This window comes from Struthio camelus, chromosome 20 (genome assembly GCF_040807025.1).
Source record: "Struthio camelus isolate bStrCam1 chromosome 20, bStrCam1.hap1, whole genome shotgun sequence".
Lineage (NCBI taxonomy): Eukaryota > Metazoa > Chordata > Aves > Struthioniformes > Struthionidae > Struthio > Struthio camelus.
This window is the reverse complement of record NC_090961.1, coordinates 3,160,821-3,187,500: the sequence shown is the minus strand read 5'-3', so window position 1 is coordinate 3,187,500 and position 26,680 is coordinate 3,160,821. Positions and strand designations below refer to the sequence as shown.

The 26,680-nt window shown below is 58.8% G+C and overlaps 1 protein-coding gene across 12 annotated transcripts in view; it reads right to left on the bottom strand.

Annotated features, from left to right (window-relative positions):
- Nucleotides 1-26,680, bottom strand: part of KCNT1 (potassium sodium-activated channel subfamily T member 1) — an 83,052-nt gene that overhangs the window by 1,568 nt on the left and 54,804 nt on the right. For 8 of the 12 annotated variants that reach the window (XM_068914932.1, XM_068914934.1, XM_068914940.1 and 5 more), the window contains 28 exons: nt 22,204-22,283; nt 20,821-20,920; nt 20,254-20,310; nt 19,829-19,877; nt 18,893-18,952; nt 18,101-18,175; nt 17,643-17,726; nt 17,124-17,218; nt 14,992-15,172; nt 13,823-13,987; nt 13,042-13,178; nt 12,345-12,408; nt 11,687-11,795; nt 10,529-10,637; nt 9,400-9,549; nt 8,861-9,099; nt 7,784-8,000; nt 7,262-7,367; nt 6,945-7,117; nt 6,643-6,714; nt 6,103-6,237; nt 5,706-5,817; nt 5,173-5,274; nt 4,810-4,893; nt 4,258-4,386; nt 3,898-3,918; nt 2,805-3,108; nt 1,207-1,269 (listed from right to left, as the gene is read on the bottom strand). In XM_068914932.1, the coding sequence (XP_068771033.1) occupies nt 1,207-1,269; nt 2,805-3,108; nt 3,898-3,918; nt 4,258-4,386; nt 4,810-4,893; nt 5,173-5,274; nt 5,706-5,817; nt 6,103-6,237; nt 6,643-6,714; nt 6,945-7,117; nt 7,262-7,367; nt 7,784-8,000; nt 8,861-9,099; nt 9,400-9,549; nt 10,529-10,637; nt 11,687-11,795; nt 12,345-12,408; nt 13,042-13,178; nt 13,823-13,987; nt 14,992-15,172; nt 17,124-17,218; nt 17,643-17,726; nt 18,101-18,175; nt 18,893-18,952; nt 19,829-19,877; nt 20,254-20,310; nt 20,821-20,920; nt 22,204-22,283 (3,272 nt within the window). The remainder of the gene's footprint in view (nt 1-1,206; nt 1,270-2,804; nt 3,109-3,897; nt 3,919-4,257; nt 4,387-4,809; nt 4,894-5,172; nt 5,275-5,705; nt 5,818-6,102; nt 6,238-6,642; nt 6,715-6,944; nt 7,118-7,261; nt 7,368-7,783; nt 8,001-8,860; nt 9,100-9,399; nt 9,550-10,528; nt 10,638-11,686; nt 11,796-12,344; nt 12,409-13,041; nt 13,179-13,822; nt 13,988-14,991; nt 15,173-17,123; nt 17,219-17,642; nt 17,727-18,100; nt 18,176-18,892; nt 18,953-19,828; nt 19,878-20,253; nt 20,311-20,820; nt 20,921-22,203; nt 22,284-26,680) is intronic. The other 4 variants (XM_068914935.1, XM_068914937.1, XM_068914941.1 and 1 more) reach the window with 2 other exon arrangements.

The window sequence follows — 26,680 nt, the reverse complement described above, 5'->3', positions numbered from 1 at the left end:
CTGCCGCGCGGCGCCGCCCGGGGGGCAGCGGGGACGGAAAGCGCCTCGGCGGCGATTCGGAGCGGCCGGCGAGACGGCGGGGGGGGGGGGGGAAGCCGGCGCTGGGCGGCCAACGAGCTGCGGCCCCCCCACGGTGGTGCCGCGAGCGGCCCCGCTCCGGCCGGCCGCAGAGCTCAGCGCCGAGCGGCAGCAGCGCAGCGAGACGCCGGCGGGCGGGCAGGGTTGGCGGGGGGGGGGGGAAGGCAGCGGCACCCCGGCAGCCGGCCGCCCCGCGCCGCCGAAGCCCCCCGGCCCGGCTAAACCCCGACCGCGTGCGTTGCCGCATCGCCCGCGGCGGCGCTGGCCAAAGCCCGGCGGCGAGGGACGGCTCCGGGCACCAACCGCCGGGCTCGGCGGCGGCGGGGGGGCTTCGAGGATCAAGCGCGCCGCTGATGAGCGATAGGGGGGAAAAAAAAAAAAAACGCCAACTATTCCACCTTTCGGGCGGCCTAAAGTGGCGGCAAGGGGAGGCGCTGTGCCGCAGGGGAGCCTTGCGGGGCACGGCGGCGGCGGCCTGGCGGGAACGGCAGGGCCGCCCGGGCCCCCCCCGTGCGCCGGGGCACGCGGGCCGCTCTGCTGCAGCCAGCGAGCCCGGCGGGGCTTGCAGCGAGCCGAACCGGGCCGACTGCGAAGCAGGGCTCTGGAGACGCCCCGCACGCTCAGCGGCCGAACGCCACCGACACCTGAGCCGCCGGCCTCGGCCGCCCAGGACTGACCTTCACTACCAGCTTCCGCCACGGCTCTCCGTCACCAGCACCAAATAAAACCCTCTCCTAACTGCCACTGGCTTTTACGGCTCAAAATCCACTTGCGCAGCACTGGGAGGAGGTTCGGTTTTGTTTCAAGGTCAGTGGGGCGATGTGATTTCCTCGTCATCACCTAGCAAAGGCTCTGGGATTGCTTTTGCCTCGGCGGCTCCAGGGAGCCTTTCGTTTGCGCTACAGCTGTAGGATGGCCTGCCTTTGGGTTTTGGTTTTGTTTCCCTTTTTGTTTTTTTTGGTTTTGCTTTGTTTTTTTTTGCCAACTCCACTCAACAAATCAGCGCTCGGCAGGCTCAAATATCTAAGGTGGAAACCCGGCAAGGGTGTGGATTAGGTGCAGCCGGCATGACCTCGTGGCACGCTGCACGCCGTGAGCCACGCGGCACTCCCAGGCAAAGGGAATTACCTTGCAAATATCCCAGGTTTACCCGATTCATCACATCACTGGCTGTTAAATTTGCTACATCCTCTACAGAACATACAGGGAGAGGCACAGACATAAACAGAGAGAGAGAGAGAGGTCAGCAAGCCGCGGTCTGGCAAACGTCGCAGAGGAGCTCCTGCGCTTCAGCGATCGCACGGGCACGGTCGGGCAACGATCCCAACGCTGCTGCTCTGCCGGCAAATCCGGGGTTGGGGTTGGGGGGGGGACGGGAGCGTGCGAATCCGGGTGGGAACCTCGGCCAGGGCCTCCCCCTCCCACCGCCCCGGAGGGCATCTGCTTCAAAGGGCAGCTCCTGGGGTCTCCTCGCTCGTGGCAATTTGGGGGGGGGGTTGCTTTCCCAGGCCCGCTCCGGCGCTTTGCCGAGGTCAAGGCCGCCGCCGCCGCGGGAGCCGGTGCAGCCCCGCGCCGCGGAGGAGGGAGCCGGCGGCACCCGCGAAGCAGGAGGAAAGGAGCAGCGGGCCCCCGGCCGGCGGGCTGCGGGGCGCCCGGCGAGCTCGGGCAGCAGGCGGCGGCGGCGGGGGCTCCGCGAGCAGCACCGGGGGCCCCGCGGCCCCAACGCGGCTTCGGAGGCTCTGCAGGCACCCGGGGCCAGCTCCAGCACCCAACCGGGGCGCCCGCGACCCCTTCCTCGGGCTCTCGTTTGACGGTTCGTCGTCCGAAAGCCGTGGCAAAGCCAGCCGCCCCTGCAGAGCCCCCGAATTCGCAGAGGGCCTTGCCGGGACGGTCCTGCTTTTAGCAGCCCCCCTCCGCGGGGAGCGAGCGAGGCCCCGACCGCCCTCCGGCTCCTAAACCCTCCCCGCGGAGGGGCTGCGGCGTCGCGGCCCGGGGGGCTCCCTCCCGCGGGCGGGGGGCCGCCGGGCCTCAGCGGGCCGAGGAAGCTCTTCCAGCACCGAGGCAAACAGGCAGCAGCACAGGATGGCTTGAAAGAAAGAAAGAAAAAGAAGGAGAGAAAGAAGGAAAAAAGCAAAAAAAAAAGAAAAAACACAGAGAAAGAAACCAAACCAAGAAAAGCTGCGGGCTACAGGCTTCGTCGTAACCAAGCGATGCTCCGAGGGGAGAGACAGACTCCAGCGCCAACGGTCCAGTTAAGGGGGGGGGGGGAAAGAAGAAGAAGAAATACAGGCGGCACAGAGGGCTCCGGCGCTGCGCGGACACCACGACAGCACACAGCGCGACGGACTGGTTTTGCACAGAATGAAGCAAACCGCTCAGCCCTGGAGCGTCGGGAAACGTTTCGCCATAAAACAATTTGACGACGGGTTCAGATCCGTAGGAGAAGGGGGTTGCGCCAGCTCACAAGGTTTCCTCTCTCCCCGCGGGCCCGGGGGCAGCACCGCTCCGCAAAGGGCCAAGCGGGCTCCCGGGGCGGATGGGGGGGCGGGGGGGGCTCTGGGGTCGGCGCCGTCGCGGGGAGGGGGCCGCCGAGGTTGCACTGCGCTATTTCTGCAGGAGCGCGAACAAGCTGCAGGCTTCCGCTCGGGCCGGGCTTGCCGCGAGGTTACCTGCTCCGCGCCGCCGCCGCCACCACCGAGAGGCGCGACCGGACGGACGGCACTTACCGTAGCCCGTGGTGGGCAAGCCCAGGTGCTTCATGCGGTTCTTGACCAGCTCGGAGAGCTCCTGGCGCTCGGAGCGCCGGTAGAGGCTCAGGCGCTGCTGGCTGATCCACTCGGCGGTCTTGCTGGCGTGCTTGTTGCCCTTCCGGCTCAGGCGGCGAGCCCACTGCATGCTCTTGCGCCGCAGCAGCGGGTGCTCCGACTGGTCGCTCGAGCACGAGTTCCTGTGGTGGCCCGTCTTGATGCCCCAGTGCTCCTTCACGTCCTTGGTGTCCTCGCAGTCCTCCACGTTGATGGAGATCTGTGACTGGAAGGCCAGCAGGTGACGGCGTTGGGCGGGGGGGACCACGAGGACCACGTGTGAGACCAACGCCGCCTCCCAGACCTCCCCGCGCCGGGGCGCCTTCCCTTGCGTGGACCCTTCCTCCCCCTCCTTGGGAAGGGCTGGACTCCAACGTCCTGGCCAAGAAGAGCCTCTTTCCTACCTCTGACCCCCCCACCCTCTCCCAGCACATCATCTCTGTACCACCCAAACTGTCCGGATAGCAAATTGGGGATAAAAATAACAAATGTAACACAGCGTGGAGGATAACGGGCATCTGGCAGCTGCCGTGATAAGATTATCCCGCCGGTCGCCCAAGGCGCAGAGCTGCCGTTGCCTCTCTCCGCGCCGTTTCGCGGGGGACGCGGCTGCCACCCCTCCGCCAGAGCAAGCCCCGCCGGTAGGTGCCGATTTCGTAATCGAGCGGTTTTACCTCTAACAAAGAAGCGGATTGCACTTAACCAACCGGCGACTGTCAGCTCCTTGAAGCTGCTTTGGGCCAAGAGCTCAGCGCTTCAAACCGAGCGTCGGTAAAGCGGAGGCCGGCTTGTTTCCCCGCTCCCGCTCCCGGAGCCGCAGGGGACGCCCGCCGCGCGGAGCCGGGAGAGCCGCAGCCCCCGGCGCTGGGCAAATCCCCGCGGCGCTCCGGCAGGCGTCACCGGCCGTCTCGCGGGGGCTTGCTGCTGCCTCCGCGTTAGGCAGCGTTCACATGCAAGGCGAATCTCCCCCCCCCACCACCGAAGCGCTCCAAGGCCGGGCGCGAACGCTGCTCACCTGCGCCCTGATGTCGTGAGGCTGCGTTTGGGGCCGGGGCAGGGGGGGGGGATGAAAAGAAAGAAATAACGGTGTCACCACAGGTTCACAGCGAACGTGCATCAGCCCCCAGCCGCTGGGAGCTCAGCGCCGCTCAGCACCGCCGAGCCAGGCCGCGAAACCAGCCCCGCTCGCCCGCAGCACCCCGGCGAAGCCCACCGAGAAACGCTGGCCCCAGCCTGCGGGGCACCGGCTCCGCTCCAGCAGTAACGCCGACACGGACCGCTGACGAAGCGACGGCGGGTCAGAGCGGACAGGGCAGCGCTATCGCGGCCGGGCGCCCCGCGCGGCCCGTCCTGCTCCGCCGCCCGAGCCGCTCACCTCGGAGGTTGCGAACATGTGCGACTCCGTTCTGTAAATCCCGATGGGAATCTCAGCGCTGGAAGAGCAGAGCTTCTGGAAGAGGCGGCCGTACGTCCGGATCCACAGGTCGTCTTCGGTGATTTTCATCTGAGCAAAAAAGGAGAAAAACCAACCATTTTTAGCTGTGCACAGCTCTTTGAGCAACAGCGTGGTGCTCATAGCTGCTTCCGAGCTTCCGCCAGACCCAGCAATTTCTGACCCCAAAACAAGCTGGATGCCACGAGAAGACCAGGGGCAATTTCTTGCCCTGGCTATTGGAGAGGAGGACATCAGGGCTCCCGGCGGCACTGGGATTCCCCACATGCGATGTGGGGGAGCGATGGACCAGCTTCTTCTGTACACTTTTGCCTCCCGCCCAGAGGCTACAACAGCTGGCTGGTATCCAGGTGGGAAGAACGGACAGCCTCTACCCCCTTTCAGGTCACAGATCCGGCCCCTCGGCTGCATCCCACGCTCACACGCGGGACACCTGCGCGTGCAGGTTTCAACACAAAGAAACTTGGTACCTACCGCACAGAGATAGCCTGAGCCCGGCGTGGTGTCGAGGCCCAGCAGCAACCTGGTGATGGTGATCATGTAGTCCTTCACAAATGACTGGCCAGAGACATTTGGACAAGAAACCACAGAAAAGATTTGTTGAGCTACTGCTCGGCTCATCCCGAGACACATGCTGACGGCATGGGTGGTAGCGCGGTCTCATCTGCAACGTGCCCTAAACTCATGCCCGTCGTGGAGGCAAACAGACCCGTCCGGATATGCTCTTAGCAATAGAAACAGCCTTGGTACCTGGGGCCCTTCCCTACGTCTCCTTTCCCTGGGGGAACCCGCTCGCTGGCACCCGCCATGCCACAGCCAGGCCGGCCGCGGTCTCACCTGGTAGAGCAGCGTGTCCAACATGCTGATGCTGAAGACCCTGCCGGCAGCGAAGGGGAGCCGGAACATGAACGCCAGGTTAGAGCCGTTCTCGCGCTCTTTCTGGAAGCAGAGGGGTGCAGAGGAGGAGTAAGTGCCCTGGACTGGGGCTGCCAGCAGCGGTTTGGTCACATCCCTCCAGCACATTCAGCTGAGCAAAAGCATGCAGCCTCCCCAGCTCACGGACTTCAGAGCGTCCTTGCTCTTGCTCTGATTTTTGGGCATTCATTACAACGTTCCCAACCCAACAGTAGGCAAAACAGCACAAATTCCAGCTGCTGAATAAATATATAAATAAATAGAAGGATGCAGACAGCCCAGGGATTCATTTCCCACACATTGGTTTGCTGCGGGTTATCTGGACAGGTGCACATTAACTATGGTAGCTGCCGCGTGCAGGAGAGCACAAGACCATGAAGAGCTCTAAATTAATCACCCTTAACATCATCTTACCAAACACAAGCACACAGAGAAAAAGAGTTTCTCTTTCTTACCTTTTCTAGCTTGGAAAGGGCCAAGGAGTAGCTGTCCTTTGCTCTGAACTGCATGAATCTCATGTTGGAGGGGTGGGTCAGCTCTGTGATAATGCTGAGGCTGGGGAAGAGCCTGCAGTGGGAAAGAGCCCTGTTATCTGGCAGCACCGTCCTGCAGCTTGCTCAGAAATGGAGGACTTCAAGCATTTAAAGCTTTGAGAGTAGCCTGGGAAGACCAAAACCATCCTTGTGCCTATGTGAGTTCAGAAATAGGCTAGGGATTACACTGCTATTCCCTAGAGTGAGCCCAAATGCAGACAGGACGCACTCCCCATCATCACCACCTCCCACCTTCCTCGTCTCCTTCCCAGGAGAGGTAAGTGCCTGTGACAGAGCCAGCACTGTGGTTGCGTCTCACCTGAACATGGTCTGGACGTTGACAATCGTCTTTGCGTCTGCCATGTAGTCCTCTTCGGCGCTCATGGTGCTCTCTTTGTCCACAACCACCAGGTTGTCCGCGTAGATGATCCCGCACTGCAGCAAGCTGTCCAGGCTGGTGGGTCCCAAAGAGAAGAGCACACAGTCATCCCCTCAGAAAGGACCCACGGGAGCAGCCCTCTGTGAGTGTGCTGCGGAGACAGGGCCTGGGAAGAGAGCTTCGGAAATCGCAGCACGTCGCTCAGGAATCCTCCGGGGAGAAAGATTAGACCAAGCCTAGACTACTCTTTACGCACAAGCTCTTCCCCTGCTCCCCTCTCCCAGGGTCAGACGGCCAACCCAAGAGCTCGCGGAGCGGTAAGCTCTACGAGGCAGCTAACCCTGGGGCCCCTCACAGCAGGGGATGGATGAGGGGCTGCAGGCGCCTCTCTCCCCTGACTACCGCGCGAATGCAGACGTTGAGCTTGGGGCAAACGCTGTGCATTTAGACAGCACCATAAGTAACAACAGAAACACCTACTTATCGATCGTGCCTTCCATGTAGTAAACCATTGGGAAACAACAGATGGCTTCCAGAAAGTGATGCTCTGGCCTGGAAGAAGAGCAACAAAAAGCAGGACAGTTCAGCAAATCTGGGAGAAGCAAAGTTACCCGCACACAAAGTCACACGAGAGTTCCCGGGCCCATCAGATGACGTGCACCGTACTACAGGCATGATGCCGTAGCAGCGGTACCGCCTCTCAACACCCCGCTCTCCCAACGTCTGGGGGAATACAGGGAAGGGCTTGGTGCAATGGGAAGCCTCTGCGGAGAAGTACTTGCTTGTTGTCCAGAAGCAAGACAATCGGGTTTAGCTCTTTGCGGGACCGGTAGTACGCACGAAGGGGGACGATGAAGTTATACAGTCCATTCCCAGCAGTCTCTGCTGATACTATAATCAGTTTGTTCTTAAACCCGTAGGCCTTGGCATCTTCAAAGCTGTTGTGTTTGCAGCCCTGCGCAGAGAGAAGACAGTGCAGGGATTCAGTGCCCAGCTCACAGCCACCCATTCTGACCCTAAACCTCGACAATTTGGGACAAGCAGCCGCCCTGCTCCTGGAGGGAGGGAGCTGCCCTCATCCAGCCCTTCTGCTTCACACCTTGTCCAACCGCAGGCAGCAGAAAGGCGCTTTCTCAGGCAAAAGGTGGCACAAGGTTGGCGAGCTCCCAATGTACGGGGAGTTTGGGGGGTAGCCTTTTACATACCTGCAACAGAAAGAAAATCCAGTCGTATAAGGACATGGAGAGTGTTTTCCACGCATACAAGAATCAAACCCTCGGAACGCTGCTTGTGATCCTGCTGGAGCAGGGGGGTTGGACTAGATGGTCTCCAGAGGTCCCTTCCCACCTCAACCACTCTGTGATTCTGTGAAACAGCTTCAGAAGCAGCAGAGGCAGGATTCAAGCCCACCACAGGCAAATGCTTTGCACAGCTCTCCCACAGCAGTTGGAGATTTTCCAAAATACAAATATCTATGATTGCAGGGGATGATGCCCTGCGACAGCATCACTTATGTTTCTGTGTCAGTGGTGCTGGGCTCAGCTTCACCAAAGCCGAACGTCGGCAACGGCCCGTAGCTCTCCGAAACGAAGCACAGCCACATCAAATAAAGGCAACTCACTCTGCAACCGCTGAGCCCTCCTCATCTGACTGCGTCATCTCGTCCTCCGACTGGTCGCTGAGCAGGTCGCAGGGCAGCAGGGATGAGGTATCCGCCAGCTCGAGGACGGGGGCGATGCTGGGCCGCCGGGTGCCCGCGCCGTTCTCGGCCGGCAGCGTCAGCTTGCTGCTGTTGATGGGGCGACACTCAGTGTTTTGCAGGTCCATGGCTACTGTACCTGGGACGGGGAAGGGAGCACAGCGAGGGGCTCTATGAGGCATCGAACGGGGCCATCAAGTTGATAGTCACAGTCAGAAACCACAGCCAGGAGCCTCATCTCAATCTTCATCAAATAGTTATTTTTAGGCCGGTGCGAAAGCCGTGAATTTCACAGCAAACAAAGCGCAGGAGTTCGGCGCACTCACCCCTACTACCAGCCAACTAGCTGAATACAACTGACCTACTTGTACTCACACAATTTCTCTTTCTCGTTACACTTTCGAGAAAGGTCCCTCTGAGAACGAGCCACATACCGAGAACATTGACAAATGCTGTTCAGCAACGCGCTCTGTGGCTCGCTGTGGGATAATCTATGCAAATCGATGCTCCTGAGTATAAATGCATAAACTATTTGCCTGAAATATAATCTGCTATTGTAGCTCAGCCTCTCCAGACAACCCCCAAATTTGGTCTCCCCAGATACAAGCTGGAAGTAATGACTCATGATATTCTTCATTCGACAAAACGCACTGCTTACTGCAGAGCAAACGATGCTATTCATCACGTTATGAATCATAAGCATGATTTAAGACACAGCCAACAGCATTTATTCTCTAGCCAGGGCTTGGGGGATTTATGCAGACAAACACCATTAATGATAATGGACATCTCGAGCTTTAATAATGGTATTTGGGCTCGCTGAGAGCATCCAAGCTGCAAGGAGCAGAGCCTTGTCTGGGCTGTGCAGATGGAGGGGGAGCCACGGCCAGGCTAGACAAGGGGGGACGTCTACAGTGGCTTTCCTCACCACCAGCCAAAGCTGGGTGCTGCTGGCTCATTTATTTTCCATGTGTTGTGTGGGCAGAGAGCAGCACTCACCCATGCTTGCGATGATGCTGTGCACTGGCAGGCGTGAGGGGCCATCATAGGCGCCCCTGCCAGCAAAGCCTTTCTTCTTCTGCTTCTCCTCTTGCTTGAAGATGAAGGCAGAGTTCTCCTCCTTGGTGATGTTGATGTAGAAGCAGGTGTCAGACACTGCCATGATATGCCGCGGCCCTGGGTTCAGCAGGATGCTCTTGTTATCCTCCCGCCGGATGCCAATCAAGCAGACGCCGTACCTGGGGTGGGAGCAGGACATGGGCGTTCAAGGAAAGCATCAGGAGGCTTGCAGAAAAGGACCTCAGAGCACTTTCCAGCTCACAGCACAGCATGCCCCAGGATGGCAGCAAAGGGGTCCCCATCCAGCCTTGTTCTCCAAGGCAAGGCCAAGCAGGAGCAAACATGCTCCGACTCCCTGCATCCTGCAAAGCCCCTGGAGCCCCAGGTCTTTCCCAAAGCTTCCCACCTCTCTGGCGAGGACAGTCAGCCCCTGCCGTCACCCCATTGTGCCCCACGGCCCCAGGCCCATGCAGGCTCACTTCTTGTGCGCGTGGAAGGCGGCGTAGGTGAAGCTCTTGCCCTCGTACTCCATGAAGAACTTGCTGTCGCCCATGCGGATGTGGTAGACCTCGTTGCCCGAGCAGCGCCCATACATCCTCTGCCACTGCTCCGGGGACTCCTGGCCCTCCCTGCAGGTGACACAGTGAGCGAGAGCATCACGCCGTGTCCCCCCCGGCCCCAGTGCTCGAGACACCAGGCAGGAGGAAGAGCTGGGGCCAAGACCCCAGGTTTCCCCAACCCCGGACCTCCCTTCAGCCATGCCAGGCCTGTGCTGCTCTGGGCTCGCTCCTGGACGGAGAACTGTCCGACAGCAGCACTAATGAGTGATGAAGCTGCATTTTATACCAACAGCGATAAGATTATGGCAATGTGTTTCAATAAGCTGCCAGTGTTTCCAGGCTAAGGATGATCTCATTTTAATTTCTGATTTTTAAGTGCCTTTTTATTTAATGAAAGCTCCCGGGGGGGAGCCACAGAAGTGGAGCTGAGAGCAAATGTTGGCAAACAGCTCTGAGTGCAGGGCGCAAACTCTTCTAGGAAGGATGTTTTGTAACTTTGATTTCATGTAACTCAAAATCCAGCAAGTTGTGCCAGGGAACAAAGGGATCCACCGCACCGCAGCACGTACTGGGGGGGCTGAGCCACTTCCTGCTGCACTTCATACAAATCTGCAGAACATCATCTGCAGGGTCTGGCTTGGTATGGGCTGTCCACGAAGCTTCCCAGCTCATGCCAATATAAACAAGACATTTTATTCCTGGTCTCTGGAAAGGCCAACTCTACAAAAATGGCCAGACTGTCCTCTCCGGGCTGCCACCTACCCCAGGAAGGGGGGGGGGGAGATGAAATGGGATGACGGGGCAGTGATGTTTTCACGCAGGAGCCCCTGAGCTGGCCGACATCGAGATTTCGGGCGCACGTGCATTGAGACGCTCCCTTACAACAGCTGCTTCTGCTCTCGATGGGCTGCGGCACTCCTGCGGGTGCTGCGCCCCAGCCCAGCCCCTGGGCTCGGCTTTCCCTTGTGCCCAGCAGAGGTTGGGATAGACTAGACCGAAACCTGGCAGCTGGGGCCGGGGCAGACTAATGAACCAGCGGGGCACTCACTGTCCGCGGGAGGTGTGCACCAGCAGGGTGATGAGGGTGGAGGTGGCAGGGCAGACGCAGTTCAAGGCCAGCATGGCGTATTTGCACTCCTCCTCGCAGACGACGTGATCTGGAACGAAGCGAGTGGGGAGGTGGTTGGAGCCGCCTCTCCCTGCCCCGGCGGAGGGAGCGGCGGTTCTCGGGGCCGGGGCGGCCGAGCGGGGCACAGCGGGAGCAGCCGTCTGCAGCGGCCGGGAACGCCGGTTAAGATCGGGAGGGGAGCAGCAGCTCAACGCGTCTCATCTCCTAGCGGTGCCGGGGGGGCTTTCAGCTGATCAAAAGCCCCATCGTGAACATCACGCGGGGAACAATGCGAACTGGGTTAATGCAGAGAGGAAAAAGGAGGCACGCGGGATGGAAACCTGCCGAGCGAACACGGCCCCATCCAGGCCCCCGCCGCAGCCAAAGTGGGGAAACAAACCCACTGTGCGATGCCCAGGGCTGCCCTCCGTCCTGGCTGCCTCGTTAGTGCCGTTCAACAGTCTGTTCTCTTTAAAGACTGATTACAGCCCCAAAAGGACGTGATAATGGATTTGACGGGAGGCTGGATGCTGCCCTTGTTGCATGGGGAGCTGGACGATGGACAGCAGGATCGAGAGACCAACCTGCACCCGAAAAGAGTGCAGGGTCACGGCGTCCCTGCGGCAGGGTGGACACCCGCAAACCCCCCTCTGCTGCAGACACCCACGGCGCTGTGGTCCCCAAAAGCAGGGCCTGCATGGAGAACGGGCTCTGCGCTACCCAGAGCTTTACAGAGCCTCTGGCAGGTGCGGAAATTCAGCTTCATGTTGAGCTGGTATATACCTATCTGACCTGCCTTGGGTCAGCCCAGGGCTTGACCCTCCCGCTGGCCCCTGCCAGTGGCTCATTAATGCTGCTAATTGCTCCAATCTTCAGCGGGCACCGTGGGAGACGAAAGGGGCTGAAGAGCCTAAAATATCTCCCCTGAGGCCCAAAGACACCGGGAGGACAAGCCTCAGCGCCAGGTTGTTGACCTGCAAGCCGAGGAGACGGAGAGGCCGCTGGGAACAGCGGCAGGAAAGAGAGCCCAGGTGAGTCACCCAGCCCCGGCCGCGAGTGCCGGCTGCCCCCGCGCGTACCCGCGGCCCTGGCACCCACCAGCAAACTTGACGTGAAACTTGTTCTCAGGCTTTAGGATCTGAACGTAGAGAGGACAGTTTGGAGCAAAATCTTTCACAGCCCAGGCTCTCAAGATGGTCTGATGGTCCTAGGGAAGGAGAAAAGCAAGAACTGCAACCCGACAGCTTGTTTCTCCCGAGACTGCCATACCTGAGACCGGCTCTAAAGCAACCCTGCCGCCACGGAGAGAGATGCCAGCAAGGTCTCCCGAAACGCCCCCATCCCGCTGGCAGCAGGGGGAACAACTGCCCTCTCCCGCTCCCCAAACCCAGTGCCGGTCTGAAACCGTGAATGCAAAGGGAGAGCAGCCTGCCTGGGGTTTACGCCGCGCGCTTAGCGTGCGCTGCGGGGACGCACCCGCGCTAAACCCGGGGAGCCGCTCCGCGGCGCGGGCGCACGGCCGGAGCCGAGGCCGCCGCGCTGCGACGGGAGCGGAGAAACCCCGGCCCGAGCGGGCAGCGCTTCGCAGCGATTGCTTGCTGCCCGCAGAGATGCTGCTCCAGCGACCTTAAACCCAGCGGAGCAAAGCATCAGCGGAGGGAGAGGACGGCCGCACCGCGCAGCTGAAACACAGCCGTCACCCCGCTCCTGCTGGCCACGAAATCTCTGGCCGTCCGATACCCCGGCGCCGCCTTACCGCCGCTGTGCGGTCCACCTCGTTTCGGCTGCTGAGGATGAAACAGGCTTCACCGTTGTCCATCCTGAAAACACAGAGCAGTGACCGCGTGAAGGGCGCGGAGCCAGCGCGGCGGCGTCGACGTCCCCCGCCAGAGGAACCCCGCTCCTGCCTTCTGCTGCGCGCGTAATTTAAATGTCATTTTTCCAACCAGGCCTGAGCAGGCAGAGCCCAGGCAGAGCACCGCAATACAAGAGCGGTTTCGAAGGCAGTGGAGAAAGACCCAGAAAGCCAAGAAAAGCTGCACGTGTCACCATGCGGGAGAGAAGAGGACCGAGGGGAACAAGCGGTATTAAGAAAGGCCAAATAAACGTTTCAGCTACCCAAATTTCAGGCCCACCGTACCCCGACGGAGCTGGGGCAGGGCCGAGCAGCGAGTCCAGGGGCCAGGGCCCAGCCAAAGCCCTCGCGCTGGGGCTGGGGCAGCCGGCGAGCAGCCCTCCCGCGCGTGGGAACTTGGGGGGAAACACCAGGAAAAGGCTCTGCTGCTTCTGGGGACCTGCATGGCCTCCTGCCCCACACCGCGGGAAGGGGGACGCGGAGGGGCAGGACGCGGCGGGGAGACGGGGCTACGGCTCCAGGGCTTCCCGACTTTCCTGGCCTCGCGCAGGTCCCAGACCCCATCCCGGGCAGGCTTGCGGCACGCCACTCGGCTCACTTGGCTCTCATGAGATCCTGGTCCTTCAGCGCCGAGCCCTGGAGGTAAATCACTCGCTGCGACCACAGAGGAATCTGAAGGACCCGCCGCACCTGGATATCCATCTCTGTCGGACAAAGTATCACCACGTAGTAATCCTGAAAGAGAGAGGCTCGCGTTGGTTTGCCCGGCTGGCAGTGCCTTGCACGCCTGCCTGAATGAGCTGAGACAAAGGGTTTTGCTGCGTGAGCAAGGAAGTCCTCTGGGGCTTTTGGTATTTGCTCCTAGTGCCAAAATATCACCTGCACCTGCTCTAGGGTCTTGCAAGGGTCTTGCAAAACACATCACTATCTTCTCCTCCCCATTCTGCACAATAAATCCAGCACAGGCAGATCTGACTACCGAGGTACACAAGAGCCACACACCCACAGCTAAGCAGAACCGCTTGCAATTAGAGAAATGAACAGGACGGTATAGATTGAATGTATGGAATCAAGGTTGAGTGATGGTAATGAAGCGTATATTGATCTTGGAACGAAACGCAAATCTAAAATGCATCTGTGATGCTCTTGTCCCGGGGAACCTGAAAGGTACAGGCATTTGCTAGGATATCACTCACTATGTGAGGATATCCAGTTAAAGCTGGGTAAATCCCAGTGAGACTTAGCAATTACATATTTTGTTTCTATGTAAGATACCGCATTAAGTAAAATCTTTACATTTAAACAGTCTGTCTAGGCTCTCTCCACGTGCTTATGCAATAGTGTAAGAGGCACAAGGCAGATTGGTGGCCGGACCCTACCTGCAGGCGCGGATGAGCGTAGAACTCGTTGAGGAAGTCCATGAGAAGATCAATCTTGAGCGAGCTGACGCACAGCACAACGTGCTTCTCCGTCTGGGCACGGTGACGGCTGTAATTCCCTCCTGATTTCTGCCGCTCCATCCACAGGTACACAAGCTCCTCAAACTGCAAACAAAGGCAGACAGCTTATTTCCCTGGAGGCGGGAAGCACCTGCGGTGCCCGTTCCCCGCTACTAGAATGGCTATTTCTTGTCGGTGGAGTTGTAGTGCTTTATGGATTCAGAGACAGCAACAGCAGCTGCGGAGAAAGGAAGAGCAGGTAATTATGCGCAAGAACACTGACTGCCGAGCCACGGGCAGGTGCCTGGCGTACAGAAGTGGTGTGTGGGCGCACATGTACCAGCAGGTACATGGGTGGGCAACGCACACACATTCACCAAAGAGCACGTGCAAACACTAATTGGAAAAGCTTTCTTCCAGGAAACACTGAAGGATGAATGGACACAGAGGTGTAAGTGCACAGGCCTGCACGGACAGCGTACTTCACGTGTTACTGGTGACTCCCCACAGTGGTCTGTCTTTTGGCCAGCAATCTTTCCAACACAATCACTCCAGCCTGGCCTCCCACCACCACAGCTCCTGCTTGACCTGGCAACTGGTTGCTCTTCCAGGGGATTGTGAACCTGATACAGCCTGATAACATACACACATGGCTCCAGGCACCGGCTTTTGGCTCGTTCTTTTGAAGGACAGCAAGAAATAGGCTTTTGCTATCGAGTCCCATCAGAAGCTTTTCTCAAGAAGGCCTCCTTGGTCCCTCAGCTGATGTGCAGGTGGAAAGGGAACGCTCGGGGCTGCTGCCGTGTCATTGCCACCACTGCGACTGGCAGCGAGGCTTTGTTTTCTCCCAAACGTCACACATCAACCACCAGGGCTCAACTGCATTGTGACAGATTTTTCAACACAGTGAAAATTAAATCCCCTCAGTGGCACGGCTGAGATTGCCTCTGTCTCCTCTGCGTTTCACCAACACCAGCTGCTATTCACAGCATCAGGCAGCTGGAAAGCTTCCTCCAGCCGAAGCCGCATGTGAGTCACGCTGCAGCGAATGTCACTGTGTCTAACACGAGCTCTACACCCCTCTGCTCCCACAGCCGCGTACGTCTCACCTGGAGGGGCAGCACAACAAGGGCGACGCAAATCATTATAACGACCAGGAGCTGGGAAGGCCAGATCTTCGGTGTCACATCGCCGTAGCCCACAGTGGAAAAGGTGACGATGCAGAAATAGAAGGACTTGAAAAGGGAGAGCTTCTCTCCGGCTCTTTCTAAATGCTGGATGCCACAGGTCCTGAGGAGGAAAGCACGTGTCATTTCAACCTCTGTACAGCCTTCCTGGAAACATGAGCTTCCCAGCCCCTGGGACATGCAGTGCGCCCTTAACTCCGCTGAAGCCGATGGGAAGCCCTAGAAGGTGACTTACGCCTATTTCCTTGGAAGAAATTAATCTGTAACGTGTGGTCAGCATCACCAGTGGATTCACATCACCAGCAAAAACCAATCCAAATCATGGCACTTACTGATTAAAGAGTTAGTTATCCAAAATAGTGTAGGTCCTGGCTCGTTCACAATAAAGCCATGTCACGAACAGCATGATGAACATCACTTGGTGTCTGACTTTGCTGATTAACTGAGCGTTGCGGGGGGGGGGGGGGGGGGGAAAGGATGCAACCAACCATCCCAATCAGCTTCTGCAGCTTCTGGAGGGACTCAGCCTACATGAAAGGCTCTCACTTCTAGGCCTGAGGCTCTTCAGCAAGCAGGAGGTAGGTGATGTCTTTCATTCCTGACTGCATGCTGCTCCCTTTGCAAACCAACGGTGCAGAGCCTCCTCGATTAGGCGGCAGAGCTAACCTGACAGACTGGCGGTTTCAAAGTCATCTTGCTGAAGAGACGTGTCACATAAGTAGCCTTGGAACTGAATCTAGGCCTGTCACAAAGGCCAAGAAAACGCCTCTACAGCCACAGCGGGAAGGAGGTGCTGCGTGCTCAGGCAGAGTACTGCTGAGCTTAGAAATTACATTAGCCTTTAAAATGAGAAGATTGTCTTCATTGTCAAGACTCAGGAGCCTAAAAGCTCCATTTCCTGTCCTTTCAGCAGTTTAATTGGTACACTGTGCTTCAAATCCAGACCAAGGGAGCCGGAGGAAAATTCAAGAAGCCTAGTTCAGAGCCGAGTACCTAACGAGAAGGACGCCTTTTCAAAACGATGCCCTTGTTTGCAATGCGCAGGGTAAAGGGCCCAGTTAATTAGCAGGAGCCCGAGCCGCCGCCGCCGCCCCCCCCCCCCCCCCCCCCCCCCCCCCCGTGGCCTATTACACAGATGAATTCAGCAACCATGGTAACTTCTCATGAAGAAGAGTGTGTTCAGAGCCAGGAGTGCAACGGGCCTTGATGAATGAGCCATGGCAGCTGAACCAGTGTCCAAACCCATGTCCCATTAGGAAATTACTGGCTTTGCCCTTGACTCTATGGCAATTACTGCCCTGTTCTGAGACTCCTACATTTATATGCGCTATCTCCCTCAGACAACTCCCTCAACCTGACATGCTCCAATTAAGAAGTTTCTGTTAAAATCATGTAATTAGAGATGGTAATTAGCTTCTAAAATAGGACTTGATCTTCCCAGTGTTAAATGTTCTGGAAACAAAGCAAGGTAAGGAGAAGCTCTGAGTCAGTGTCTGCTGCACGGCGGTGGTGGCGGCGTGCAGGAGTCAGACCTTCAGCAGAGGTGGAGGCCGGTCCCATCGACGCAGCTCTGTCCAAGTCAAAGCCAATTTACAGGAGCTGAAAGCCTGGGGACTGGTTTACAGCAGACTCGGTAAGAGTCCTCCTCATTTCATAACTCTCACTCAGCCCAGTGGAACTGGGATTGGTCCCATTAGTGAAGGAGGGACATCAAAGACCTGCAAGTTTGCTCTGAGCAACAGCCCTAAAGTTATGCTTTTCTGAAGGTATACAGACCACCAGGCTCAAAGATCAGGCTATGAGACAGTGCTTAGAGCCATAGGAAGAACCTCCTCTGGCTTCCCAGATCACCCTGTCACCTTCTTGGGGCACCATCCCTCCGCTGCTGGGGACATCTCCCCAGGGCTTGGCTGCATGAGCCGCCCCATGTAGCTCCCACCAGCCTGGGGGCCTCTGTGTCCCTCTAATCACTGCTCAGTGTTTCAAAACACTGATGTCCCTGAATGAGTGCGCTGGGAAGAAGGTTGTTTAGTGACATAAAGAGCAACACTTACCCTGTGAAAACAAGACACAGCAGGGTGCAGATGAGAATGAGCACTTGGTTAAACATTGCAGACTGGGTCCTTTGTATGGCTCGGTGCAGGTCGTTCTGGGAAGAAAGGAGAGAAGTCTCACCAAGTCACCAGCTCAGATGAGCTGGGGGCAAAGCGCTCCCGCAGTCTTGCCGGCTCCAGCAGTGCAGCACAGATGAGGGCAGGCCAGAATTTGGCCCTTTAAAAAGACAGTGCCTTTGCGTAAGGAGTAGCACCGGTTCACACCAGCCCACATCTGGGACGCTGCAGGGAGCAGCCCTGTGCACGAGCTGCGAGAGACAGCTCGACGCGAACGCGAGAATGGGTGAAGTATCTGTGCTGCTGCTATATTATCACATCCCAGAGACCACCAGATCAGTCCCTATATACAGCCCACAGAGTCCTGAGGGTGGCAGGGCTGCAGCACCCAGGCGCTGCAGTTTTCATTACTATTGCAAAAAAGGCTGAGACAAAAGGGATGGGACACATTTGTTTACTTACTATCATGTTTTCCAGGGCATACTTGGCAAGCCAACAGTTCAGAAAAACGGGAATGAATAAATTCCGTAAAGGAGGCCAGAATATCTACAAAAGCAAGAGTTACTCACAGGTTGACTTGAAAAACTTAAGAAGAAACAGTGTTCTTAATCAAAAAAAGATATAAACAGTCAGTTCTAGCCCTGTCAGCAAGAGGTTCATTTCCAAAAGACCCTGCTCTCTGCAGAGGCCGCCACGGAAAGCTGCCATCGCCCCCTTGGCTGCAGTGGAGCAGCTGACAACAGAGGATGTTTTTGGGCTTACACTCCAGAGAAAGTCATTATATTGAAAAACACTGAAGCAAAAATTCCTTGCCAGCTTTAAATACTTGGCCAGACATCCCTTTTTCTTTATTTCACCATTGGAACTGCGGTACTTATTAAACTTGAAACCGCTTTAAAATGTCAACAGCGAATACTCACTGTAATAATAAAGGGGACTGTGTTGATCATTTCAAGGATGAACGAAATGCGAAAAATCTGTTCCCAGATGTTCCCCTGGAGAATTAAATATAAAGTGTTAATTGCATAAGCTTAAAAATATGCTAGAGGACAATTAAAAAGCTCCCATTGAGAGCAGCCAGGAAGATGCTCCCGTTCGCCTGGGGAAGGCAGAGGTGACGCTGGTGACAGACCCGTGGGAAGGGGCCAGCCTCCCAAAACACCTCACTTCTGTCACGACCCACCACTGCCGGTGACTGTTCCTGGCAAAAGCAGGGGACAAGGACGCTTCTCGGGAGAGCTGGAGATGCGAGTGGCTAACGCAAAACCCGCGATCCCTGCAAAGGGCCCTGTGATGCCCTTTAGAGCCCTGGGTGAGGGAAGGAGACAGCCTGGGGCTGGGCTTGCAGCGCTGAACCCAGCTCCAGGCTTTGAACCTTTACAAATTCAGGGTGCTTCTACCCAGCGCTACCTTTTTTAGCTCACTATAAAACGCAGTGAGCCTTTGTAAAAGGCAGTCCTGGTCTGAATTTCAAGCAAAGTGGAAAAACCGCTAGCTCTGCTCCACTTAAGAGTCACACGATAGCACAGGGAGGGAATAGGAAAGCAAGGCCGGGTCGTGGCTGTCTGCGAGACACCCCTGAGGTTAACGTCCCCTCGGGGTACCCGTCCCTCGGTGGCTCCGGAGCGCACACAAACGGCAGGATGCTTCTGGCAGCGGGAACGCAGCGGCACGAGTTCAGCCGGCTGGTCTGAGCCAGACGGGGCGCTTACCTTGTAGCTGAGATAGATGAGCAGCATGGTCTCCAGGAAGCTGATTAAAGCTATGCTGACCTGCAGGGAAGACAGGGTCTTAGGGTCCACTCGATGCCTCCTCACCCCCGCCAGCGCCTTCCTCCTGCTTTGCAACGAGGAGCCTGCGAGTGCCGCAGACTTAGACCCGTTCATGCAGTTTTTCTGCAACCGTTTGAATTAGTGAACTTCTACTACGTGCAAGCAACAGATGTCCAAGCCACCCTGAAGAGACTGGAAACCTCTGACCCAAGATTTTCATCCTTCTGGAGGGAGGTGCCCTGCTTGAAAACAGCCCGCTACTGGGACCGCTGCATCGCGCTGGGTTGGGGGCAGCTCCCACCGCAGCCACGTGTGTGAAAGGGGGCGATTCTGGTGCGTACAGAGTGACTCGGAGTTAAACCCCAGCTCCAGGGAGCGCAAAGGGAGTCCGACCAACAAGAGCCATGATCCTGGCATGACTGCATGGATGCATCACGTGGAGTATTGCCCCGTATTACACAAACCGTCAGGAGCGCACGTGACCTGGGGTGCAAACAGCAGCATCCCACCACCATCCTTAATCCCCGGAGCGGAGATCCTGCCGGGGCTGCAGGTGAGAGCTGACACGGTGCCACCAGGCAGTGCCGTCCCTGGAGCTCCCCAGCTCCATCCCGGCCCCCCAGGTTCCTGGCCAGACCCTCCCAGGTCAGGGGAGAGCTCAACAGCATCTGTGGGATTTTATCTTCCTACAGACTTGCCTTTCCTACCAGCCCCCGGGAGCTTCAGCCCGGGCCGCTCTGCTGCTCTGAACAGAAGACCCGGCTCAGTTTCTGCTCACCAGCAGAACCTGTTTCCTCTGTCTGCTCCAGGCAGAAACAAGCATGGAGAAACCCCAGACAGCTTCTGCACGGCGGCGCCCGCCGTCCGCGCGCTCACCTGGACAGCCCACAGCGGCGTTTTTCTGTCCACCCAGAAGATGTGTGACCTGTGAAGAACACGCGCAGTGGGTCCCGGCAGCAGAGCCTCGGCTGCGCGGGCACCGCAGGCGTCGGGTGCTGGCCGCGTCCCCCAGCGCGGCACCGCGGCGGGGGCGAAGCCTGCTCTCCCCGACCCCGAGGCGGCGTCAGCCCCGCCAGCTCTTGGCCCCCTAGGCCGACGCGGTGCCACCACTTGAAAGCTCGGGGTTACAAACCCCAAACGCGGGCCCCCGCGCGTGTGAGAGCCGCAGACGGGGATGGCCCCCACCGAAGCCCGGGGTGGGAGAGGCGGCTCGCTTCGGCACACCTCGGCTCTCGAGCTGGGGGGGGGAACCGCGCGAACGCCCCCGCGCCACGCCGGCCCCTGCCCCTGGAGCCACTCACCAGTTGATCTTCGTGGACTGGTTGAAGAGGGTGTAATTCTGCTTCTCGCATTGCCAGCTAGGGCGACAGAAAGACAAGGCGGGCGCTGGCCCTGAGGCAGGCGGTGGGGAGGGAGGGGGGCACGGGCGGCCCTCACCCCGGCCCCGCGGCGGGCGCCGGCCCCAGCTTCCAACGCTTCACTGCCGCAGCGCAAGCCTCGGCGGGGTTGGGGGGTTTTTAGGGGGGCGGGGGGCTGATTTCGGGCGAGGGGCTGGTGCGAGCCCGAACGAGATGGGGGGGGCTGCGAACCCCAAGTGCGCTTTCTAGGCGAAAGCTGGCCGTGCCGCGAGCGGAGGGAGCGCCCGCGCCGCCGCGGAAAACGAAGCGCACGGGCGAGAAAAGCAAAGCAAGGGCCTGGTCAACGCGGGCTTCTGCCCAACGGCCGAGCGAAGCCCACGCACACCGGGGCGAAAGGAAAAAAAAAAAAACCCGAGAAGAAGTAACCAGGCAAAAAAGGAAAGAGCTGCCAAAAGCTGCTGGAGCCGCCGAACGGGCCGGGGCCGGGCAGGCTGCGGCGGGGGCACCTACCAGCCCACCCCCTCCTCGGGGTTGTCGAGCAGCACGCGGACGATGTACAGCAGGCAGGTGAGCAGCTTCAGGGAGAAGTTGAAGAGCCGGATCCGCAGGCCTGCAGGGCAGAGGACGGGCGCTCGGGGAGCTGCGGCACGGCGCCCCGTGTCCTAGCGCGGCCGCTGCCCAGCCGCCCGGGTCCTTCCAGCTACTTGCAAACTCGGACCGGCCGCCGAAGCCTTGCCGGGGGGCAGCCGGCTGCGCGCGCGGCTCTTGCCTCCCGCTCGGCTGGCGGTGCGGCCGAGGTGCTGCCGACGGGGACCGGCCTCCAAATCCACCCCCTAAAGCCACATCAGCAAACCAGCCGACAGGGCTGCCCGCTCCTTGCAGCGGGCTTCCAACACCTCCTGCCCTTTGCAAGCGCTACCTTGCTGCCCCTTTCTACCCCAAACGCCTCCCTTTCTGCAAAGGGCTCGGTGCGCAGCGACGCCGGAGCGCTGCCCCGCGCCCCCCGCCGGTGTCAGCTACGTTGGATACTCATGCATAAATAGTTGGATCAGTTGGATACTGATGCATACATAAAGGCATAAATAGATGCATAACTTGGGGCCAGCAAGGAGCGTGAGCCAGCTCCTTGCTGGCCCCAATAGCTGCGAGAGGCAAACGAGGGAACTGCTGGATTTTATCCCCCTCGTTAGCCTCCATTAACGAGCTTCAGACCGGCCGGCCGGGGCTGCTTGCTGCGCGTGCTGAGCAGCCCGCGGAAGGACGGACAGCAAAGAAAAGCGGCTGCTTTCTCGGCTCTCCCTCCCTAGCCAGTTCACTGGCTTATTACTGCACTTACAAGTGAGGAATTCATCACGTTTTCATTAAAAACCGGCCCCGCGGGCATCCCCTTGTGCTGTGCTCGAGCTTTTTACCAAGCCGACAGGCAGGAAAAGAGCATGCGAATGTGGAAACTTAGCGGATTCCCTGCGGCCAGCGAACGACACCCCCGAGAAAGGCGGCAGGTAGGCAGAGCCGCCGGCACCAAGCGGAGGGGTGCAGAGCCCGGGCGCTTCGTCGGGCAGAAACAGCCTTGGGGGCCAAGGTGCGGGGACCCCCCCCCGCCCTGCCGGGCGCCCGCGGGGACACGGCCGCGCCGGTCCCCTTCCCCGGAGGAAAAGCCCTCTAAGGCGGCAGGGGGCCGCGGGGGCCGGGAAGCGGGGCGGCCGCGGGGCGGCCGAGCTGTCGCCGGCAGATGGCACCGGCTCCCCGCTCCGGCGGCTGCAGGGGACCGGGAAGGTTTCTCCATCACGTTCTCCAGCTCGACCGACGTTTGACGTGTCTCACGCGCCTCCCCGCAGACGGGCTAAGGACGGCCACGGCTGCCCGGGAACGCAACCGGCGGGCGGCACTTACTTGAGCGCTGGTTTTTGATGAAGAACAGCTTGAGGCGCTCCTTGAAGGTGTTCTCGTTCACGTAGAACTCCACCTGCACCCTGCGGGCAGAGCCGAGAGGGGCCGTCAGCCCCGGGCGGCCGCCGGCTTCGCCCCGCTCCACTGCCCGGCCCCCAGCCCCCGGCCCGCGCCGCCGGCTGGCCGAGGACGCAGCTGGAGCTGCAGCTGGAGCCGGAGCTGGAGCTGGGAGGCGGCGGGAGCCCCCGGGGACCCCCGGCGTCGCCCGCGCCCCCTTCGGCACCGAAGCTCTTAACGCACAAATCTGATCTCGGAGGTGAAAAATCCCCTCGGTTGCTAAGATACCATAATTTGGCCATTCCAGAAAAAGCCGGGAGCTGCCACCCAACTCCGCCGCGCTTTCACGCTCGGAGCCACCGCTCTTCGGCAGCGCCCAGACGATAACGCCAGGACACAGAGACGCCTCCCCGGGGGGAAATTTCGGAAACCCGCCGACGGAAGGAGTCACTGTTGGCATGGGAAACGTCTAGCCCAAAGCTACGGGCGTCAGCAGAAACCGCGCCGGGCTCCGGCCTCCCCGGCCGGGCGCTCGTTGCCTTCTGCGGCACCAGACCCCGGCACCGACCCGCCTCCCTCCTCTCCTGGGGCTTTGCCTCCCAGCCGGGTCCCGGCTCATCCCCTGGAGACGTGAGACCGAGCGGCGCGGGGGGCCTCCTTTCGCCCGGGGAGCCGAGACCCGCGAGGTCTGCGCGCGGGGAAGGCGAGCTACGTGACCAGCGTCCCCAGCCCTTCGCAAACTCGCTTTTGCCATCTAGCCAGGGGTTATAGGTTGCACTCGTGTCTGCTACACGCAAGCTAAAGGAGGCCGTTTTCTGTTGCCTCTGCTTTGTAACCCAAGCGAGACTGAGTCTGGTCACAGAGTCATGCAATGAGTTTGCAATTTCCCCTGTTTCACCGTATTCAATACCCGAGTCTCCTAGGGAAGATGCTACTATTTTTTACTGCTTACAAGAAATCATCAAGGTCTCATTAATCAGGCAGAGACTGACCAAGCCAAGCAAATTCAGTGACGCTCATTAAATCTACAACCCCATTTTTTTCACCGATGCAGCTTCCATGCGCATATGGTGCCAGCTCCAGCCAAATATGCCACGTGGCGCGCACAAAGCGAGTCGTGATTGATTACAAGAGGCTGCTACTAGCTCTAACAAAAGAGGGATAAAGCAATATTTGCTAAGCGTTAATGCTGAGCTCTTCCGGCAGGGGCCTGGGAAAGGGTTTTGCAAGAGGCGCTCTCACGCCTTGGGGATCGCGGGTCCTCAGACGCAAGCTCGGTACCCGCCAGCGCGCGCGGACGTCGATGGCCGCTCACCGGACTGCGGGCTGGGAAACCACCCGGCACACGAGGAGCGCGGCAAAGCTTTGCAATGAGAGAGAGGGGCTCCTCGGAGCCCTGCTTCCTCGAAACTCCCTTACGAGGCTGAGCAGGAAGATTTTTAATTTACAAGACTCTTGCAGACAACAAGCAAAGGCCTGAAAAAGCATCACCTAGACCTAGAAGACCTAGAAAAATGTCACCTCAGGCACATTAGCCGCAATAAAATTTTATAGGGGCTATAAAATGTTACACATTTTTGCCATAAGCCAAGCAAGGACTCTTCTGGCTCTTTGACCGCACCTTCCTGACAGCCGGATGCTGAAAACCGCCGGGCGCCCGGAGGCAGGCACTGAGGACCCTTGGCAGGAAGGAAAGGCTGAGCCCCAGCTATGGGCCCGCAGGCGCCTGCGGATGGGCCGCCCCAGCCATAAATGAAGAACTTCCCAAGCAAAGCTTTCACGTGTTTGAAACTAATCGTTGCCAAAGCTAAACTGCTCAAATAATTTATCTGTGCCAGGGCACAAATCAGCCAGCTGGGACCGCTCGCGATACTCCATGCACAAGCTAATTGCGCCTTCTCTTTATCAAAACTGCCCAGAAAACGGTGGGAATTGCCCGCCGGCTAAGTCGTGAGCAATGGGCAGTCAGTTCATCAGCGCCTCGGAGGATTAAGCGCCTCTGCACCAGGAGACGCGCTGCAAGCACGATTCGTCTCCCAAGCATTTGCCTTCATAACGAAGGAACAAACAGCAACATAAATCTCCGTCGTCAGGCAGATGGTTAGCTGATCTATAGCACTGCAACCCACTTCGAAATCATGAATATAAACCCTGGCTGATAAAAGAACTGAACGATTATAAGAGATCTCTCTTTACGTGATATATATTCACCAGCCATAATGGCAAGGGGAAGAAGTGGTGCTTGGAAATCAGCTAAAACTGGTCTCGGGGGAAAGGTGGTCTTTATCACTGCACAGAGAGACAACGATGAAGAAATAAAGGAATGTAAAAAAGAACCTTTCACATTGCGGACAACCTGCTGCCGCTGCTCTGCGGTCGGAGGGAAGAGCAAACCCGGCTCCGAGCGGAGAGCTGCCCCAGGAACGGAGGGAGAGAGCAGCGTCTCTGGGAAAATCACAGCCAAACGGGCCTGGAAAGCAAATCCCAAGTGCTGAAGAGCAGCGCGGGGCGGGGGGGGGGCCACGGCGTCCCGTCCCCGAGGCCGCGGCCAGGAAGCTGATGCACCCCTCGTGCACGGCAGGGAAGAGCAGCACAGACCTAATAAGATGCCCAAGAAAGTCTCTTCCGGCCAGCGGCGAAGGGACGGGGGAAGCCCACCGGCTCGCGCAGCCGGGTGCTGCCAGAGACGGGCACCATGCTAGAAGGGAGCCGGTGCAGAGGCGCCGCGGTCTGCAAGGTCCACGCCGGGCGCGAGCCCCGCGGCACCGACCCTTCCCCGGGCTGAGCCGGCTGCTGCAGCCCCAGGAAACGCCTGCCCCGTCCCAGCGGCATGGGCAGCGGGCGGCCAGCCGAGGGGGGAAAAAAAAAAACCCCAAAAGCAACGTACCCAAGGTATATTTCAAATGCATCATCGCTTTGAACCGAAAACACCAACAGGTGCCCTTTTCCAAGCGCCCCAACAAATCCAGCCCGCTCGGGCTGCTGGCCCCGGCGCCGCCGCGGAAATCGGACACCGCTTGGCCACGCTTCGAGTCGGCGCCGGCCAGCGACCAGCCTCGGCCCCGGCTCCCGCCAGCGGCCCGACGCCGAGCGCCTTCTAACCCGAATCGCTCATCGCGCCGCGGGGGCTGCCTGCAGCCAGGAGCCGCAGGGCTCGCGGCCCACCGCACCGCCGCCGAAGCGCGGGCTCAGCGCCAAGCCCCCCGCTTACAGGTGCGATTGGGGCTGCTAGGCTCTTTATAACGCCTGAGCGGTTCTGTCGTCATCGCTCGGTTATTTATTGTACTTTATTAACCTACGATTAGAGGCAATTTGCTCTAAGATGATGAGCTTCCCCCCCCCCCCTCAAAAAAAAAGACGCAATAATTGGTGCTACAAAATCACGGGACACAAGAGCAAAATGAGCACGGCTCCGTTCTCAGGCGTTAAAATAGGACAGCAAGAAACACAGCCAGCTGAACAGCACGGTAACTGCATCTCCTCCGGAGAGCCGGGAATAAATATGTTACCCTAAAAAGCAAGTAAAAGACGAGGAACAGCAGCCGACGGCACACGAAGCTACGCGACACAGCTCACCCCCTAACACGGGGCCGGGACAGGCGACAGAGGGTGACGAAGACGCTGCTCCCGCCAAGCGTGACCCAAAAACCGTTTATTTGCGCGAGACTTACATGAGCGCTCCTGACCGCGAGAAACACGCCGCCGGCTCGCCCCGAGCCCGGCTCTGCGGCCGAGCGCAGCTTTCGCCAGGGCCCCGCGGACGGCCTGAAAACCTAGACGGCTCGAAAACCTCCCGCCCAATCAAGGGAGCGACCTTTAATACCCCGTACCGGGACGCTGCCCAAAAGCCTCGCTGCTGCCCAGCTGCTCTCTAAAGGTCTGCCGCGTCCGTCGCTCTTTTTTCCCCGCTTCGTAAGGATTGAAATATTTCGCCACGAGAAACGTGTCTTAAATCTATGGCTCTTGGAAGAGGAGAAAAAAATATCAGCATCTTTCCGCAGCTGAAATCCCTGTTATCACACTACAGCTGGGCAGGAAATGGCACTCTCAGCCCAGGAAATTTCTCAATAAATTTTCCCTATCGTGTAGCGGGATGTAAACGAGACTCTTCAGAGATTTTTGGGGGGGAAAAAAAAAAAAAACAAACCCCAACCCAGAAATCTCTGCAATCTGGTGGCTGCCAACACCTGCCTCTGCAAAAGCAGCGCTGCCTCAAAGGCGCCCCTGGCTGCTCCGCACACGCCAGCTCACCCTTAAGCGAGGCTCTGCATCGCCCCTGCCTAGCGGGAAGGGTCAGACGCAGAAGGAATCTGGCTGTGACGCTCCAGGCTCGGCCCTCAACTCGCTCATCGTCCAGGCGATGGATTTGCAGGTCCCAGATTTAGCCGCAAGCCGGGGCAGCGGGGGGGGCGAGCAGCAGCGC